This window comes from Pseudopodoces humilis, chromosome 13 (assembly GCF_049639895.1).
Source record: "Pseudopodoces humilis isolate 2021_Gansu_Grassland_sample_001 chromosome 13, ASM4963989v1, whole genome shotgun sequence".
Taxonomy (NCBI): domain Eukaryota; kingdom Metazoa; phylum Chordata; class Aves; order Passeriformes; family Paridae; genus Pseudopodoces; species Pseudopodoces humilis.
Window position 1 is genome coordinate 1,712,141 of NC_142212.1, and position 18,782 is coordinate 1,730,922.

The 18,782-nt window shown below is 41.6% G+C and overlaps 1 protein-coding gene across 5 annotated transcripts in view; it reads left to right on the top strand.

The window, feature by feature from the left end:
- Positions 1-18,782, top strand: part of FAM120A (family with sequence similarity 120 member A) — a 48,368-nt gene that overhangs the window by 17,288 nt on the left and 12,298 nt on the right. For 3 of the 5 annotated variants that reach the window (XM_014261353.2, XM_005532793.3, XM_014261354.2), the window contains exons 4-12: positions 1,543-1,671; positions 2,152-2,248; positions 3,350-3,450; positions 3,738-4,021; positions 4,696-4,783; positions 8,067-8,291; positions 10,636-10,810; positions 16,446-16,695; positions 17,405-17,519. In XM_014261353.2, coding sequence (XP_014116828.1) covers positions 1,543-1,671; positions 2,152-2,248; positions 3,350-3,450; positions 3,738-4,021; positions 4,696-4,783; positions 8,067-8,291; positions 10,636-10,810; positions 16,446-16,695; positions 17,405-17,519 — 1,464 coding nt within the window. The remainder of the gene's footprint in view (positions 1-1,542; positions 1,672-2,151; positions 2,249-3,349; positions 3,451-3,737; positions 4,022-4,695; positions 4,784-8,066; positions 8,292-10,635; positions 10,811-16,445; positions 16,696-17,404; positions 17,520-18,782) is intronic. The other 2 variants (XM_088062017.1, XM_005532794.3) reach the window with 1 other exon arrangement.

Here is an 18,782-nt window from a genome sequence, read left to right on the forward strand (position 1 = left end):
GGAAGCTTTAGGTTAGTTATTAGAAGGAAATATTCCCTGTGAGGGTGGGCAGGCCCTGGCACAGGTGCCCAGAGCAGCTGTGGCTGCCCCTGGATCCCTGGCAGTGCCCAAGGCCAGGCTGGACATTGGGGCTTGGAGCAGCCTGGGACACTGGGAGGTCCCTGGCCATTGCAGGGAGTGGAACTGGGTGGACTTTATGGCCCCTTAACCATTCTGTTTCTATGTTTAATTTAGGCTTATAAAATACAAAGCTCATCTCTGGTAGAGAGTGACCAGATATAGAATGAATATCCTGACATTTGTAAAAAGTAGACATTAGAAGGAAATTAATAAAAATGGGTATCTGGCAGAAATTCTGTGGTCTAAATGTGAAGAGGGCAGTGTAAGAAATCACATTGTAGGTAGATCAGATCAAGGCAGGCAGAAAATCATCACATATGGTAGACCCCATGTAAAATGAAAATGAGTTATGGTATGTGATTTAAATTTGCAAAGATAAAACTAGCGAAGTATTAGTCAGAATTTTGCATAAATGTTTCTGACAAGACTGAATTGCACTATTTTCTAGTAAAGTATGATCCCTCTGTAGAACACAGTAAGGATGCATAAAGATTTTTCAGATTTTTTTTATATATTAAAAATAGAACTGTTAAATCATAATAGTGATCTCTCAGGTTCTCAATCACTGAATTTTGCAAACAGACAGATTAAATGATGTTAAAAGCAAAAACCGAGCTGCCCCTGTAGGCCCAGGCAGAGTGCTTCAGAATTGTGCAGAAGTTCCAGCCAGAAATTTTAGAAATTGCTCAGACTTCATCTAGAATGTAGGACATGTGTTTTGAGACCTCGTTCCTGGCCCTGTGAGCCTGTGCAGCACTTGGGATGGGAGCAGAAGCTGCTGATGGTTGAGGGGTTCTCCAGACCCAGCTGGCAGCACTGCTCCCTGCCTGGAATTCTACAGAGGTCCAGGATGGTTCCTTGGCCTGAAGCTTCTGTTCCCCACGTAGGATTACAGAGGGCACATAGGAACAGCCATTCCCATAATCATAGGGATTGGGATTTTTATTATTTATTTTCAGGATTAACCAATTAAATGCTGAGGTGGAACTCCAAGGTTTCCAATGTGTCTTTTTCATCAATTCTGCTGTCACTTTATACTCTGAAAATAAACTGTGTCAAAATATTTCCTGGCATATATATGTGAATGTATGAAGAAGATTATGGCGTATGATGAATTAGATGAAGCATTTTGTACTGGAGGAAATGTACAACTAGAAAGCAGTAAAAGGGTCAGCATTGTTGACCTTGTTGGAGCTGATACTTAACCAGCAGGTTTACACAGAGGTGAGGTTTCACATATATATAAATACATTGTAATTGTGTGAGTCACTGTTTAAGGTGAAGTCTTAAAAACAAAGCAGAAGGCCCAGAAGTGGTTGGATAGCACGTGTGGGAGCAGGGAATTAGTTGCATTTGCTGTCAGTAGGGTTGAGCTGTGTGCTGTGTGCCCATTCCCTGCTCACCTGCCGTGTTTGCTCACAGGTACGTGCTCACCAGTTAGTTTTACCGCCATGTGACGTAGTGATCAAAGCCGTAGCCGATTACGTCCGCAACATTCAGGACACCACTGATTTGGATGCCATAGCAAAAGATGTTTTTCAGCATTCGCAGGTAAAGTATAAAGCAAAATATTGTCTTGTTTTCTTTTTTTTAATTGATTTTGCTGTTGGTTTATGTTGAAGAATTGCACTTGATAAAATAGTGATTTGATCAGTTGATAATAGGATAATAGGAGTCTGTTGATCAGCTGAGCAGTGGCTCAGCTGTCCTAATTTCATGCTCTTTGCTTTCTGAGGGTGAAAATACAGTGTTGACCCTCAGTGCTTTAAACTCTTGATAACCAGAGGGGCTTGTAACTTAGCTGTGTGCACTGCCTTTGAGAATCAGCTGTATGTGAGGACTGAATGTTTAAACTTTACCCTTACATGGGTTACCATAGCATTTCTTGTACTGGAGCTGTGCTGCAGCCCTGGAGGGTCTATAGGCATTAATCCTGAGATATGGTGTGTGCATTAACTACTGTGCAGCCCTGTGCTGACCCACAGGTGACAAACCCGGATGTGCTACTGACAGATTTTTTTTTTATTTCAGTCTAGAACAGATGACAAAGTTACTCGGTTTAAGAGAGCAGTTGCTTATTACTCGGCAACAAATAAACCTATGCCATTTCATCCACCACATTACCTAGGTAAGTAATGATAGCAACCTGGCTTTTCATTTTAACCAAAACCTGGGGTAACCCTAAATCAGAAATGATACGGGTGGCAGCATCTTCCAAAAATGTTTATAACTTCTGGCAATTCTCACTGACTTGTGAAGATGAGGTTTCAGAAGAAGGTTTTCATAGGATATGTGCTGAGGTTGTGTTCTTGTCCCAGAAGAAAACAATCTGGATTACTTTTCTTCTTGGCTATTGCAGCATCTATTCTGGCATTGGGACTCTTGATAGAATGGTGCTGTGAACAGTTGAAGTCTGGTGTCCACTCCCATTCATGAGGACAGTTGCTATTTCTACTCATTAAAACATATTTAGTGTTTCTCACTGGCCTTGCTGGCATGTTTTAGAAATCCCTTTAAAGTCTTTGATTTCTTGGTGTCATAACAAACTTGCTTAAATTGCAGCCACACATTGTTGCAGTGTTGCAGATTATTCTCAAGGCTTAAAAATTAAAATGTGTGATCACAGGATTTCCTACTCATGCCCCAATCTTAACACTAAAATGTCATTTAGCTGAAATTCTAAAGATCTTCAGTTATCATACTGGTACACTGACACAGATTTTTCCTGCTTTTTTTGAGGGTGTGGGGTATCTTTATTTACATCCAAAGACCTGCATTAAAGGGTTTAGAGGCTACTCTAGGTCAAATATTCAAATGACAAAATGCCAGCAGTTCTGTATCTGTGTGACGTTGGCAGTATCTCCGTTATGACATCTCTTGGGGTTTTTTTCTTGTAAGCTGCCTTTGATTCCCAGAGAGAATAGGAATTTGCAGCAATGAGAGATACAAAGACCTGAAAGCAGGTGAGACACATATAATGCACTTCACAAGCTGCAAAGTATTTTTATTGGAAGGTAAAACTGAATGAAGCTGACTTAAAGGCATGGGAAAAAAACAGTAATGCTAACAGAACAAGAATAAATAAATCATAGAAGCAAAAGGACAGACAGGGTAACTAGTAAGTAAGTATTAAAAAGTATTTGTGTCAAATACTGAGTGTTTTCATGAGTGCTTGGGTTTTTTCTTTCTTTTTTTTCCTTCTCTTTTCCCCTCCTCCCCTGCAATACAGCAGCCAGACCAAATCAGTTTGGTATGCCTGGGATAGTGCCACCATATGTTCCTTCTCAGATGCTTAACATTCCACAGACCTCACTACAAGCAAAACCTGCGGTAAGTACAGCTTCTGCCCTGCTCCTTGGGAGAGGCCTGCTGTGCTCAGCAAACTGGAATCCAGGTGGGAAAGGTGTAGCCAGCTTTTTCCAGTGTGGGCAGTCAGTGAATTTTAAATCTGGAACTAAAGCAATGCTACAGACTCTGGTGGAACAGTTTCTGTGGATGCTCTAGATGGCTGAGTTTTAATGCATGCATTTGGGAAATGCCACTTGATTCAGTAATGTATTTTGTTTTAAAAGCAACGCCTTAGTTGACTTCATTCAAGAGAGATCCCTTTATTTTAGGCCCAGCAGATGTCCAGTCAGGGTGGGGCCCAAGGCCAGGGTCCATACCCATACAGCCTCTCTGAGCCAGCCATCACCTTGGAAACAGGTGGAAAAAGTCTGTCTGAGCAGAACAATTACAGTAACATTCCTCACGAAGGAAAACACACACCATTGTATGAACGGTCTTCTCCAATAAATCCAGCCCAGAGTGGGAGCCCTAATCATGTGGATTCAACCTATTTTCCTGCCTCTTCTACATCTTCGTCCTCTGACAATGATGAAGGCAATGGGGGTGCAGTGAAGTAAGTTTCTCATGAGGATGTTCTCTTACTCAGCTTCTGTTAAAATAAATTGCTTTCAAAATCATTTACCTGTATCCTGAAAGTAAACATCATGGAGTGAATGATAGAATACCCTGAGCTGAAAGGGACCCGCAAGCATCACTGAAATTCAACTCCTGGCAGAGTTGGACATTGCAGAAATCTGCAAATTAGTGATATGATGGACCTTAAAAAGATAGTTTTGGGTCTCTGACTGCAGACATGTGCATGGTTCAGTCTCATCACCTTATTCCTTAAGCAGGAATCCAAAACCAAATAGTGCTGGGTGTTTTTCCTCTTCTGCCCTTATGTTTTATTGAGAGAGTGAGGTTTTGGTAAATGTCATAAAGCCTTCCAGTCCTTTATTTTGTATAAAAAATTTTCCTGCTTCACAGTATATTTCATTAAAATTTCAGAAGCTAAAATCTACAGAACTTCACTGAACTTGTAGTGTTTACACGTCCAAAATCTAGGTGTAATGTAATGTGAATGTCAGAATCTTTTTCAAGAGTCCTGCAAGTGGGCATTTTTAATAGAAAGCATCCCTTAAAATCAGAATATCTTGCCCAAAATTCCAGTCACAGATACCAAGGATTTACTTCACTGTCTCTCAAACTGTATTTTAGTGTGATGTTTTTCTTTCTGTTGTCCTTCAGCCATGTCAGTGGGAACAAAATAGGCTGGGAAAAACCAGGAACCCAGTCAGAAGGTCAAACTCGTGGAGAGCTGGGAGACCAAACAAAGGTATTTCCTTAAATTCCAGACATCACATTTTATTACTTTGTGTTAAAGCTTTATAGCAAACTCAGAGGAGGATTTTTAATATTGATCCATAGTATTTAGTGCAAACCTACACTGCAAAGTACAGTGCAAAGTACACTTTGTGAATTACGAAACAACTTCAGAGGAGGAAGCTTTCCAAGGACGTTGTGGCATATACATAAAATCAAACGTGAAATAGGATGTTTTAGAAAACACTAGATACAAACCAGGAACAAGTCAATAACCTTATTTGGCCCTTAACCAATAATCTCACCGTCAGATGTCGTTCTCTGGGATTCCAGTAGTGCATGTTGGATTTTTGGGAAGGAGTGACAGTCTGAGTGTCCGTGGAGTCCTGTAATCCACAGTGCAGTAAGCACAGCTCTGACACCATCAGTGTTAGCCACAGGCCACTGCAGGTGTGTTGGAGCTGAGCTGAGGAGTTAAGTCCTTTATAACTGCATGGTAGGAATTTCACATAATACTTGTTAGAGTAGCTCCATGGGGCCAGTTAGTGTTGCTGCTTAACTGGATTAGGATGGGCTATATAAGCCCTTAAGAAAGATTTATCATTATTAAATTTGAGGTTTCAAACCACGTTCAAATCAAAAACATGATGGCCTCTATTCCAAGTTTGATCTGTGTTGGGAAAGAACATTCAGATCATTTACACTTAATATGTGTGCCTTGATGGTGGAGCTGTATGCCAGCTGTTAACTCTGTCAAAAAACCCTGATCTTGAGTTAGTTACCACTATGAGCAAACAGAACATTTTCCCTGTACTTTTGGTGTAGGAATTCCAGTAAACTTGGGCTTTTGTGCTTAAAATATCAAGTGGATGATTTCATCCTTCAGCAGTTATTATTTCTGCAGACTACGCCTGTAGGATAGCTGTGTCTGCCTGGGGATTAGTCACCGTATGCAAATGCTAATTTGACCTATTACATTCCTTTCTTCTCTGCTGGGCTGGGCCGTGAGTGCAGCCCTGTGGGTCCCCCAGCCCTGAGCCTGTCCTTTCCTGGAGACAGCCCCCACTGTAGGAGCACTTCCTAAACTTTCCAGGAGGTGTATGCACAGGCTGACTTAAATGTATCTAGAGAAATGTAGTAATGCTCCGGAGCTTTACTTGCCTGTTTGTTTTTTATTATCAAAGCACTCTGTCAGCCCTCAGGAGCAGAAGGCAGAAGTATCTTTTGAGCACAACAGGAAGGATTATGAATACATTAATTTTGTAAATGAACTCATTTTCTGCAGAGGTGAACATTAATGATTGAGAAAAGAGGTAGGAATTCAATAAGAAGTTGCTCAGAGAAGCTGCTCCATTCCTGGCAGTGCCTGAGGCCAGGCTGGACAGGGCTCGGAGCAACCTGGGATAGTGGAACGTGTCCCTGGCCATGGCAAGGGTGGAATGAGATGGTCTCAAAGGTCCCTTCCAATCTGTGATTCTGTGAAGATTTCAACTGAGTGAGCTGTGTGAATTTCTAAAGTAAAGTGCTGAAAATCCAGCATAGATCAGGCAGGTAGCAGCAGCCTTGACAGTCCTTTGACTTCACTTAAATGTCAAAATCCTTGCAGTTATCTGACAGTGTGATTCTACATGACAAAGGTAAGCTACTCACATTTGACTGGATGTATATTTCTAAAGAAAAGAATCACCTTTTTATGATGGTGTTTCCTCAGCTTAGGTGTTGGAATATTGCTGGAGCAGATGCAGGAAGAGCCTGGCTACTGCAGTCAGGGAAAGCATCGCTGTCATGAGGGGGTTTTGTCTTCTTCCCTGTGTGCCCCCAATAACTGATAGTTAACTTCTTGCTGTGGTTCACTATTGCTGACTTACAGTTGTTGGGGTAGTAGAAGACAGGGGAAAAGAATCTTCAACCTGATAGAAATATTTGGTACTATAACACATATTTAATAAAGCTGTGATATAAAAGTATTTGGTGTTAGCATGTTGTTTTGGAAGTGTTCTGGTTTACAGGTTGTAACCATTTTGTCTATATATTTTCATTTTTATAACTCAAATGAATTGTATGTTACCAACTAAAATACAATCTTTGTGTAACATCCTCTTTGATTGTGTGATTAAAGTATCATCTGAAAAGAAGGTTGCCCTTTGATATTTTGCTGAGCCTGTTTTAATACCTATATCTTTCTGTAGAAGACTTTGAGAAGTTTTATGGGGTTTTTTGTTGTTTGTATTTCTCACGGGTCTGAAGTGAACCACCTGAGCTTGTTTGGACCTATTTTTTACATTACATGTTCTGTGGTATTTCATGCTTTGGCCATTTCCATTTCAGCTTTGCTTTTCAGTTCTTACAAAGCATGTGAACTTCTTTTCTCATATTGTGAAAATACTCCTACGTGATGCATCATCAAGTGATGATCAAATTTTGCTCTCAAAAGTTTTCACTATTGCTGATAATTTATAGGCATGAAGCTAACTTGAACTCTTAAGCTAAAACCAGCTTTCAGTTTTGAAGACCAGGATTTTAAGGAATGAATTATAAATTTTTTTTTTGTTGTATCTGTGGGAAATCAACAAAATCCCTACAAAGGCTGGGAAGTTTACAGTATATTTTAACGCATCGTATTTTTCCCATAAGTTTATGAACTGCATCTAGAACTGGAATAGAATGCCACTTCAGTCTTCCAGCCAGAAAACTTCACCATTTTCTCTTACAGTCTTCTCAGACAAAGAGCTTTTATATTTAAAAAAAAACCCAAACAGCCAAAAAAAACCAACAACATTTACCAGACTTTTGAGTTTGGACACTATGTATTTTACATGTTATTTAATTGAACCATGTAATTTTCCCTGTTTTGTCTAGAATTGCAAACTCAGGAGGGCTATGTTTGTGGAAGTCTAGATAAATTACAGACTGTGTCACTGTCAGTTAACACATTGAGTTGGGAGTATCTTGGAAATGCTGGGTTAAGGTCATTAAAAGGCCATCAGTCCACTTCTGCATTATGCAGTTAAAATTTTTAGAAAATAGCAATTTCTGTTGCTGTTAATAAGTTAAAAATTTTATCATAATATTTATTTTCATAGTAATGTGGTGCTACTAGTAAACAATGGCTGAAGGTTTCCTGAAAACCTTTCAGCCAGCTTTGGATAATGTATTCTTCACGCTGCAACAGCATGATGTGAAGATTTACTATTTTCATTGGGGGTGAGGGAGGAAGTTTGTTGTTTCTCTTGGCTGATATCCTGCTATGTTTCTGGACATATCCAAAGCATTTTATTTTCTATGTTCTGTTACAGGCAGAAGGTTCCTCTAGTGCTTCTTCAGGAAGTCAGGCAGCTGATGTCAAAGGGAATCAAACCAGTAATCCACAAATCCCATGCCTGTTGTCCATGCCCACCAGAAACCACATGGATATTACCACCCCTCCATTACCTCCGGTAGCACCTGAAGTATTACGAGTGGCAGAGCACAGGCACAAGAAGGGGTTAATGTATCCCTACATCTTTCATGTCCTAACCAAGGTATGACATTTTAAAATGAGGTACTGTGAGATAATGATTCTTTGAAGATAATTGCAGTGGCATTTCTGGCTAAAGAGTATCAGATTTTTACATGCTTTTTAATGCTCTGACTTCTGGTCCCTTTTTAGTTGTTTGAACCAGTTTCCCCCCCTGTTTTCTAACCACTGATATGATTGTTCTAATAAATGTGAGATGACTGTAATTAGAAGTGTTTATTTACAAAATTAATTATTTTTTCCCAACCATTTGCAGTTATTTGTATATATCTGTATGCATGGATGTATGTGTCTGTATGCATGTGTTTATGCAGATCCCATTTCCATCTAAAAATTCCTGTGTATGTGCTTTGGTGTCTGTGCCAAGTCTTTTCTATTTTCAGTGTTCAGAAGTACTGAGATTGTTTTCCTTCCCAGTCTGATCCCTCCCATTACTGATAGCTGGCCCCGAGAGAAACACAGCAGCTCTAAGAAATAGGTTTTGTACCAGCAGCTAGCAAATGGCACTGTCCCCATGCCTGTTAACCTTTATTCACCTTTAAAATCCTCTTCAGGACAGGAAGGACCACAGGCAGATCTTAACTCCATGAAACTAAAATTTACTGCAACGAGGTTGAGGTTTGGATTTCCTATTTGCCATTTGTTTCTTTAGTACCACAGCTCATGTTGCTGCCGTGTTCTTGGACTTTTTTATCAAAGACAAGTAAAGAAGAACCAAAAGGTCTGTGAAGACCATTGATGCTAGCTCTTTTTCACACTTTGCATAGCCAAATATTCTTAGGATGTTTAAATCCTACTTGATGTTTAATCACAGAAACATTTAGGTTAGAAAATATCTTTATGATCATTGAGTACAACTGTTAACCCAGCACTGCCAAGGCCAGCACTGAGCCATGTTCCCAAGTGCCACATCTGCGTGGCTTTTAAATCCCTTCAGGGTTGGGGACTCCACCACTGCCACCTGAAGATGTTTCCTTTGTCTTGTCCTTTATTCCTGGCAGCAGAGCCCACCTCTTCCCCAGCTGCCCCCTTCTGTCAGGGAGTTGTGCAGAGCCTGAAGGTCCCTCCTGAGCCTCCTTTTCTCCAGGCTGAGCCCCTTTCCCAGCTCCCTCAGCCCCTCCCCAGCTCCGTTCCCTTCTCTGGACACGCTCCAGCCCCTCGAGCTCTTTCTTGTTGTGAGGGGCTCCAAACTGAGCCCAGGATTGGAGGTGGGGCCTCAGCAGTGCCCAGCACAGGGGGTGGCACTGCCCTGCTCCTGCTGCCACAGCGGGGCTGGAACAGGCCAAGGTGCCCTGGTCCTTCTTGCCCAGCTGGGCTCCTGTTCAGCTGCTGCCACCGGCACCCCCGGGGCCTTTCCTGCCGGGCCCTTTCCAGCCCCTCTGGCTCAGCTGGGAGCTGCAGGGGGCTCTCTGTGATCCTGGTGCAGAACTGTTGAGCCCTGTGGTGGAAGGATGGGAATTCTTTAGAAATGGGCACGTGTTCCAGGTTATGTTGCTGTTATTGAGAGACCTCTGAGTCATAACCTTACACTTAAGGTAGTGTTGTCTGAGTTAAACCTGACAGTATCCTAATGTAACCACTTCAAGGTGTCACCTTCAGCCTTCATTACTGGGATAGTTTAAATAGTGGTTTTTTAAGAGAAAGTAGCACAATGGAGTATTTTCTTGTCGGTGTTAAAAATAAAGGTTGATTTTTGGAGGCAGTGCAGGCAGTCATTTTCCAAGAATATCTTAACATGTTTGGATGTGCAATTGTAGAAAACAGTGTGGCTGTTTTGATAGAAAACGTTGGAAGGTTCTTTTATGCTTTCTTTCTTAAAAAAAAAATTACATACATGTATTCAAACCCAACCTTACTGTAGTAATTACCAGTTAGATGGTTTTTGTCCAGGTGTGCTCGTGCATTGTTTTTTACAGTGAGTCCCCAATGCTGTTTCAAATCCTGCAGCAAAAAGTCAGGCTGGTGTTTTTAGACAGCATGAATATTTTTTAAAATAACTGCCTGAAATGTAGATCAGCTTCAAATGTGCTTTGGCTGTCTAAAAGTACATTGCTCCATTTCCATGTGTACTGTTTTTCCAAGTGCCTGTATTAAAAGAGCAATATTTAGTTAATCCTCACATGTAACTAGTCCAGACAAATTTGTGTGTGATGGAGAAGGGAAAGAAGAAATCAACAGAACCTGGAGGAAGTGAAGCAGGCTGGGCTAATCCTTCCCTGAGCTGAGATCCACTTTACTGCTGAATCCCATTTGTCTTCACTAGCTGACATGTACTGGGGTTGGATTGGGTTGAATGCTTTTTGTTCACTGTAACATGTCATATTTCTCTGCTTTCTTTCATGCCAAAGGGTGAAATCAAAATCGCCGTTTCTATAGAAGATGAAGCCAACAAAGACCTGCCTCCTGCTGCTCTCCTGTATAGGCCAGTGCGTCAGTATGTTTACGGAGTCCTGTTTAGTTTGGCAGAAAGCAGAAAGAAAACTGAAAGGCTTGCTTTTAGAAAGAACAGACTTCCACCAGAATGTACGTACTGCACAACCCATGCTTTATTCCTCTTCCCTTTGCTGTGGTTGCAGAGCCACTTGTACCGTGATGTGAATGGGAATTGTTGCTAAGATCCCATCAGGGTAGCTGATGCCAGATTTGCCTATTTGATGCCATGGATAAAAGAAAAAGATGTTGCTAATTTTAGATTTTATTTCCTATCATAGTTTAAGAGCTATAAATGTTGCCATTTCTAAGCAAGCTCTGAGGTTTGGTTTTGAACGTCTGCTTCAGCTGCTGCCAGATCTGCAGTGAGTGATGTCAGCTTGTGATGTCATTTGTGTGTATGGCAGAACTGGATTTTAGGAAACTTCTCTGCACACACATACAAATCTGCCTGCTCTTTTCAAAAATGGGAGGTGTGCAGGTTAACTTGCCCTGGCTTCCCAAATGTGTCCCTGAATGTTCCCTCAGGGAAATTTGTAAATATCTCGTGTCCTTCAGGTATTGGCATATAAAAACCTAGTTTAAACCCCCCAGAAATCAGGGTGTAATGTAACCAAAGGTAGACCTGGGTGAAGACAGACTAAACTTTAGCAAACGGCCTTGTCAAAAGATCCTTTGACTTGTTCAGAGACGTGGATGTTAATCTTCTCATTAATCTGAAAGTTGTCTTTTTAAGTCTTCAGATTCCAGGAATTAGTGTCATTCCAGTCCTCATTCTAGAGTGTTTTTGTTATAATGAATGCATGCAGGGAAATGACTGAACTTTGCAGTAGCATCTTACAAAGGTTACAGGAACGCAGAAGCATTCAGTGCATGGCAGCAGCAGCACAAGTATTTAAATGTAGGAGTCTGCTGTCACTGTGCTAAATTTAAGAATCAGATATTGAAATTGTATGAAATCATCATTCACAGGCTTCATGTGTAAAAGGATAAAAATAAGTATCGGTTGTAATCTTTATATTCATTCCCTTTGCTCTTTCCATTTGTGATTGTGAAATGTTTTTGTACATTTGTAGTGAAGATGATAATCTCCCAAAGGTGTTTGAAAAGCTGTTTATCTTTGCCAGTTACTTTGTGGGAATCAGTATTTACCCTGCTTGAATAATACCTCGGCACACCTACTCACAAACTCCTTACTTCTTAAAACTCACACAACATAGTGGTATTTTGGGTTACAAGGTCATTTCAGGATTAAGACAGTGATTTTATTTGCAGTCCTCATTTCTTCTCATGAGAATTCTGTCCTGAAAAGCATACTACAGCCTTTTTTTGGTGAAGTGACTAAGTGCTGGAGATCTGCTTCATGTTAATCTTGTAAACCTAGAATGTTCTCTTTAGGCTACTGGGGAAACCTATATAATCTCTATTTTCTCTTCATTTATCCCGCTTTCCAGAGTTTATTCTCAGTGGAGGGTAAGCACACTGCTGCTGACTTGGTTTAGTTATGAGAGCTCTGGCAAATCTTGCTGCAGCACACATTCAGCTACTGACCTACTTCTAGCTTAGGACTGACCAAGCTCTTAAAAAAAGCAAAAACCAATTTGAAAATATGCCCAAAAGTTCTTTGCTTTGCTGCAAAGCTGGCAGTGCCAGTAAAGATGGATTTGGGCTGCTGTGCAGATGTGGGATGGAAAAGGGCTCTGGTGCAGGAGTGCCATTATTTTGCTTGGCTGTCTGACAGAGCAGCAAAGCTTGGGCAGTCTGTGCAAGACATAAGGAGAGAGCAGTGTCTGAAGCACTGATTAGCCTTCTCTAACTTTTCTGAGCACCAGGCTATAATGAGCTAGTGATGCTTATTCTCCTCCAATGTCTAAATTATTTTGCTGCTCTCAAAGATGAGTAAGTTATGAAATGCAGTGAAGAAGACAATTAAGAGAAAATCTAGGAATTAAGGTATGTTAAGAGAATTAAGAAATTAGTTTCTGGAGAAATGTAAATGATCCTTAAGATTTATGTAGAGAGGTAATGAATATTAATATCTAAAATACTGCCATCTTTGTTGTACAAACCAAACACTGGCAACTTAATAATAGTGCTTGAATAATTGGCAAGGATATTGCATGTGAGGGTTATGGGAAGCTGGGAAAAATGCATAATAAACTGACACGTCAGGATTACTACTAAATATATAGACGGCAAGATAATGGATCTTTCATGAAATGGATGACTTCTTGTCTTTTAAAACATTATTATTTGTATGAGGTTTAAAAGCCAATGAGGAACGACAGCAGCAGCAGTTGCTGGGGTTCTTCAATGATCAGTGTCTGCTAAGTGATGCCTTTGGTGTACATGGCCTCATCTCTTCTCCCAGAGGACAGGAGACACTGGCTCACAGAGTGCCTGGTCATTTTGGCTGCCAAGGTGCTGACCCTCCTACCCTTCCCTTGCAGGGGGTGGAAACCAAGGGTCTCCCTTGCCCTGCTTGTCAAGCTCTGAACCAGGTTATTTCCATGTCCTGATAAATACATGTGTGTAGTGAAACCATCTGCTCTTTCTGCTCCGTGGCAAAAGGCACACTTGCACAAGCTGTCAGAGCTCCTGGTTGGATCCCAAGGTTTGTTATTTTAAGCTCAGCCACCTTGTGACGTGCTGTTCCCATCACGGATGTACTCAGCCGGCACTGGCCCTGCCAAGAGGAAAGCCATGTCTCTTGGGCAGTAGCCCTCGTGCAAAATCAAGCGTGCTGAGTTCAAGCTGTGCTGTCAGGAAGGATTCTAAGGTTAAAAATCACAGTTAATGAGTAAGACCAGAACCACTGGAGCTGTGCTTAGCAACCAGAGCTCTGCTGGGATGGTGAGGCTGGGGCCTTTGGAGTCCATAATGGCACTCAGGTGTTCATCAAGGAGGTTCCTGTCATGCAGGTTGATGCTGACCCTCTTTGCTTGGATTAACCTTAGCATGTGGTGAGGGCACCGTTGAAAGCAGAGTTCCATAGATTGTGTGGTGCCTCGGGCCTCTGTGAGCATTCAAATGTGCTGATGAGCAGTAGGATGAGGTTTGGGATGAAAACAGTATAATCACCATGGCAATGGGGCTGAACATGCTGATCCTAGTCGTAGTTGATGCAGTTTTCAAGGTAGGCACTGCTCATTTCTCAGTGGAAGTCATGGGAGGAAATGCCATAAGTCCTGTGATTCTGGCAGCTGAGGATGCAGTGAGTTTGGGAGAATCTCAGCAGAGATTTTTCAAAGGTTTAAGAAATACCCTGGAGAAATAAGTGGATATGGACAAGTCCTGAATTCATCTATCAGGTTAAATGCTAATTTAGCGTAGACAGCGCTAGAGTTGCTTGTGAATGGATTCAGCTGCAATTCCTCATCCCCATCACTCAGAGGAGGAACTGTATTCCAGCCCACTAGACTGACCTTTGTGTTAAACCTTTCCACAAGAAGCGTGGTTACCTGCAGCCAGCTGTGGCTTCTCAGCACAGGGCTTGCAGGAGCAAGTCCAGAGAAGGCCATGAAGATGTTCTGAGGGCTGGAACATTTCTGTGGAGACACAGAAAGGATTCTTCAGCCTTTAGAAGACAAGGCTCTGGGGCAAATTAGAGCCATTTCCAGTACCTAAAGGGACTCCAGAAGAGCTGCAGATGGACTTTGGGCAGCGGCCTGGAGTGGCAGGACAAGGGGAATTGCTTCCAGAGGGCAAGCATGAAATACTGGGAAGAAATTCTTCCTTGTGAGAACGGTGAGGGCCCAGCAGGGAATGGAACAGGATGGGCTTTAAGGTCTGTTTCCACTCCAGCCATTCTAGGGGTCTTGTATATCACTATTAGTTAGCACAACATAGAAGGCAGTGTGCATCCCTAATGTGACCTTTGTAGCATGTGTCTGAAGAACAGGCTGAGGTATTCTTCCTGTGGCCTTCATGTCACAGGGCTATGGAAGTTCTCATCCACAGATTAAAAGCTTTGAACCATATTTGAATGTTGAAACATAAGGTAGAAAACATAGGCAGAAAACATTCCCTTCTTCTAAGCTTAAGGTCTTTATTTGTTCAGTGTAATGGAAAGAAACATCAGGGAAACACTGATGGTGTGTACAGCTTAGCTTCTGATATCTAAAGCAATTACAGAAGGATTTGAAAGCACACATACATTTATTTTGTTGTTCTGGGCCTAAGCAAGCAGAGTAACCCAGAGAGATGAGCTGTGCACCAGGGCAGGGTAGCTCTGCTGGCTGTTAGAGCCCATCTTTAGAGTACAGTGGTATATAAAATTTTGGGAGGAACCAAAATAGAACATGATTTTATAGTGAGGCGACCAACTAAATATATCAGAATGTTTATTTGCATTGTTGCATGTGATCTCTGTAAAACTGCCCTGAGCCCTCTGAAGAGTAACTGAAATGCTAGGCTGGGTTTATTCCCAAAAAGCAGGAGAGCTCTTTGGGTTGTTCTGGAGTTTTTCTCTTCAATCCTGGCCATCACCTCTGCTGTGGTTTGCCTTTCCCTGGCTATAGAATCACACATTAGGCTGCTGCCCCACTGCTGAAGGAGGCTTTGTAGCCATCAGGCCTGTGCTGGCACCAATGGGACACATTCCCCAGGCTGTGTCCAGTGGATTTCCAGCAGAAAGAGCAGGTCTGGGCTCCCTCAGGGAATCTCCCTGGGCTGTAACCTGAACCTGCACTAACAAGTTCCTTGAACCTTTCCACACTGCATAACTGGCCCAGAGTTAGAAGGGTACAGGCACGCTGTGAACTGTGTCAGGCTGGGGGTTGTTGCTCCACAGCCAAGGGTATCATGTCTCAGCCTTGACTTGAACTTGTGTTCTGTTCTGGTTATCTTCAAACAGAAGAAGGGAGATGATTTAGCAGCAATGTAGAGTGAAGTGTCTTTGTGCTGATGTGGATAAAAGGGAGCTTAGGCATGAAGCCACTAACCTCTTCATAGAAAGCAGTGCAATAAATGGGAAGGCTTATGTAAAGTAATGTTTTGTAAAATCCTTGGGGAGAAGAACTCCACACCTGCCTGTATTTGAGATCTCATTCCATTGCAGTAGCTGAACAGCTACAGACAAGTATAATAATACCAGGTTTAAGTGGGATTCAAATAAAGTCACTAGGATCATATTGTTCTTAAAAGACCACCTATGGAACATGCTTGTGTTTATGTACTATTTTTATTTATTGCTGTAGCTTTCTGATCCCACACAAGTATTGTCAGATATGACAGTATGATCACACACAGATATGACACAGATATTTAAGGGGAAAATTGCACTTTTAAGTCAAAATCACAGAATGGTTTAGATTGGAAGGGACCTTAAATACCATGAATTTCCAATCCCCTGCCATGGGCAGGAACACATTCCAGTAGACCAGGTTCCTCCAAGCCCTGTCCACCCTGGCACTGAAAACTTCCAGGGGAAGTTGTGCTTTTTGTTTTAGAAAAATATGTGTATTTCCTCTATGTTGTATATTCATTTGAAAATATTAGCATGACATTCCTAGTGTATGCATGTCTGTATACACCTAACTTGTAAGTGATCACAATTAAAAGATACTTCATGCAGGGTTTGAATTACTAGTTTGGCAATGTAATCCAACACACTATTGCAGTAAAGTGATGCTTTTTGAATCAAAATCTCTTGCATACGAAATTTGAAATAAATGCTGGAATATGAAATACTAAGTCAGGCTGATTTTCTGCTGTCACCATTCTGCAGTTTCACCGGTGATAATTAAGGAATGGGCTGCTTACAAAGGCAAATCTCCTCAGACCCCTGAACTGGTGGAAGCCCTCGCCTTCAGGGAGTGGACCTGCCCAAACCTGAAGAAGCTGTGGCTGGGCAAAGCCGTGGAAGACAAGAACCGACGGATGAGGGCGTTCCTGGCCTGTATGCGATCAGACACACCAGCAATGCTCAACCCAACTAATGTGCCCACTCATCTTATGGTGCTCTGCTGTGTGCTGAGGTTAGTATCACCTCCAGGGACATCAGAACCGAGGAAATAATTTACTCTGGGGTCTCTAGAAAGTGTTAATTCATGGTTGCAGCCTCACTGGGAGAGGGGGTTTGGTTTGGTTGTAGAAAAGTGTGTGTGTTGTTCTTTTCAGTCTCTAAAGGGTTGATGGGAAGATAAAAAAATCCTGTGTTGCAAAGAGGTTGTATCATTTGAATTAGTTTTCCCTTAGTGTACTCAAGGCTTCAGCTCAGTAAAAAAACAGCTTTTGGGGCCTCAGAGGCTTCTGTGGGTAAAGTTACACAGCAAAAGTTTTCAGCTTTCGAAAGCAAAAGTCACAGAGGTCAAAATCCTGAACTGTTTAATTTTCAGATTGAAAATTGACAGAGGAATTGAGAGATGCTTACATTTGGGGTAATTATTTAAGACAGCTAGCTTGTAATTCTTTCAGAAGCCAAGGTTAACATCTTATACATTTAAGCCATTTTTGAGAATGATAAGTGTAAATTTGTCTTTGGTCTCATTGAACTTTTTCTTGCCTTTTGAGCACTAAAACACTGTTTCTCCTTATAGGCTAGTTAATATGCAAAAAAAGTGGTATCTTAAAGCTCCTCTTTTCACTGGCACAGCATGTTTCTCTCCTGTCACATGTCCTGTATCTGTGTTGGTGATTTGTGACTTAGCCATAAAAGCCCTGACCGAGGCCATGCTTCCCTGGCAGGTATATGGTACAGTGGCCAGGGGTGCGCATACTGCGGCGCCAGGAACTCGATGCTTTCCTTGCCCAAGCATTGTCTCCAAAGCTCTATGAACCTGACCAGCTTCAGGAACTCAAGGTAATTCTTAACTAGAATTTATGTAATTCAAGAGATTTGTTTCCAGCTGATCTGGGAATTAAGTGTCGTGGCTGATCTGTCTCACTAAAAGCCTTGCACAATCACCTATACTTTCCAAAATATTACTCTCAGTGGCTTAAAGTGTTGCAGAGATGGCTGCAATGGTCTACCACGTCCGTTTTCTAAACTCAACACAATAAATCAGAATCACAGACTGGGTTGGGAGGGACCTGAAAGCCCATCTCATTCCAATCCCTGCCATAGGCAGGGATATCTTCCGCTTTCCCAAGTTGCTCCAAGCCCTGTCCAACCTGGCCTGGAACACTTCCAGAGATGGTGAGCCCACAGATTAAATGACATCTAGGAGTAGAGATTTTGGCAAAGTTACCTGTTACAGAGTCATCAAAGTCTTGCTTCTCAAGATCTGATGCAAAGAGGAAGAAATTCCACTGTGAAAATCACTGTTCTTAGAGACCTAAGAAAGGAATTCCCAGAGAAAACATTCTTTCCATTCCAACACAAAACAAAATGCCACTGATAGCAGATAATATTTTGGTTTAATAGTAATTGTTTTATTTTTCAGTCATACATAAAGTAATGCACATTACTTCCATAAGATATGTTGGTTAGCTGGAAGATGCAGACAGAAAGAGCAGCTGAATTTGAACCCAGCCATGTATCTCCAAAATGAGCAGGAGAGTCTTTGGGCTCTTAAAGGTTGCTTATGTGTAAGGGAGGTGGTAATGCAGTTTAATGTTAAAATTTAATACCTAGGTCTTGAAAATCTTCTCAAGCAAAGGCTGATATTTTGAGAAGTATTTCAGAGAACACCAGTAGTGATACTTTCTTACGCCAGTGCTAAAAATACACTTGCTGCAAGCAAATCCTTTTTGCTTTGACCGCTAGCAATTATTCACTGTTTAATTCTACCTTAGTGTCCCTATCCTCCATCCTAAATAAAGCTGTTGTATGCATACACACTACTTTGTAACTAAGAGATGTGTTCTTAGAGCAAAATCTGGAGTCAAGCTAATAGAAAATCCATTATAAAGGAGTTCAGAAGAAAATGTGTTACATGGAAAGAAAAATGGAATTTCGCATTGAGCTCGTTCCTGAGATGTTCTACCACATATCTCAGAAGCACATAGTTCTTTGGAAGAAAATTTGTAATGAAGTTTTCTGCTGCTAATTTCCTGTAAATGTCTGAAGAAGTAGTTTATGTTGTGCTTTATGTTGAGAAAGCAGGGGTTTGTGTTTATCTCT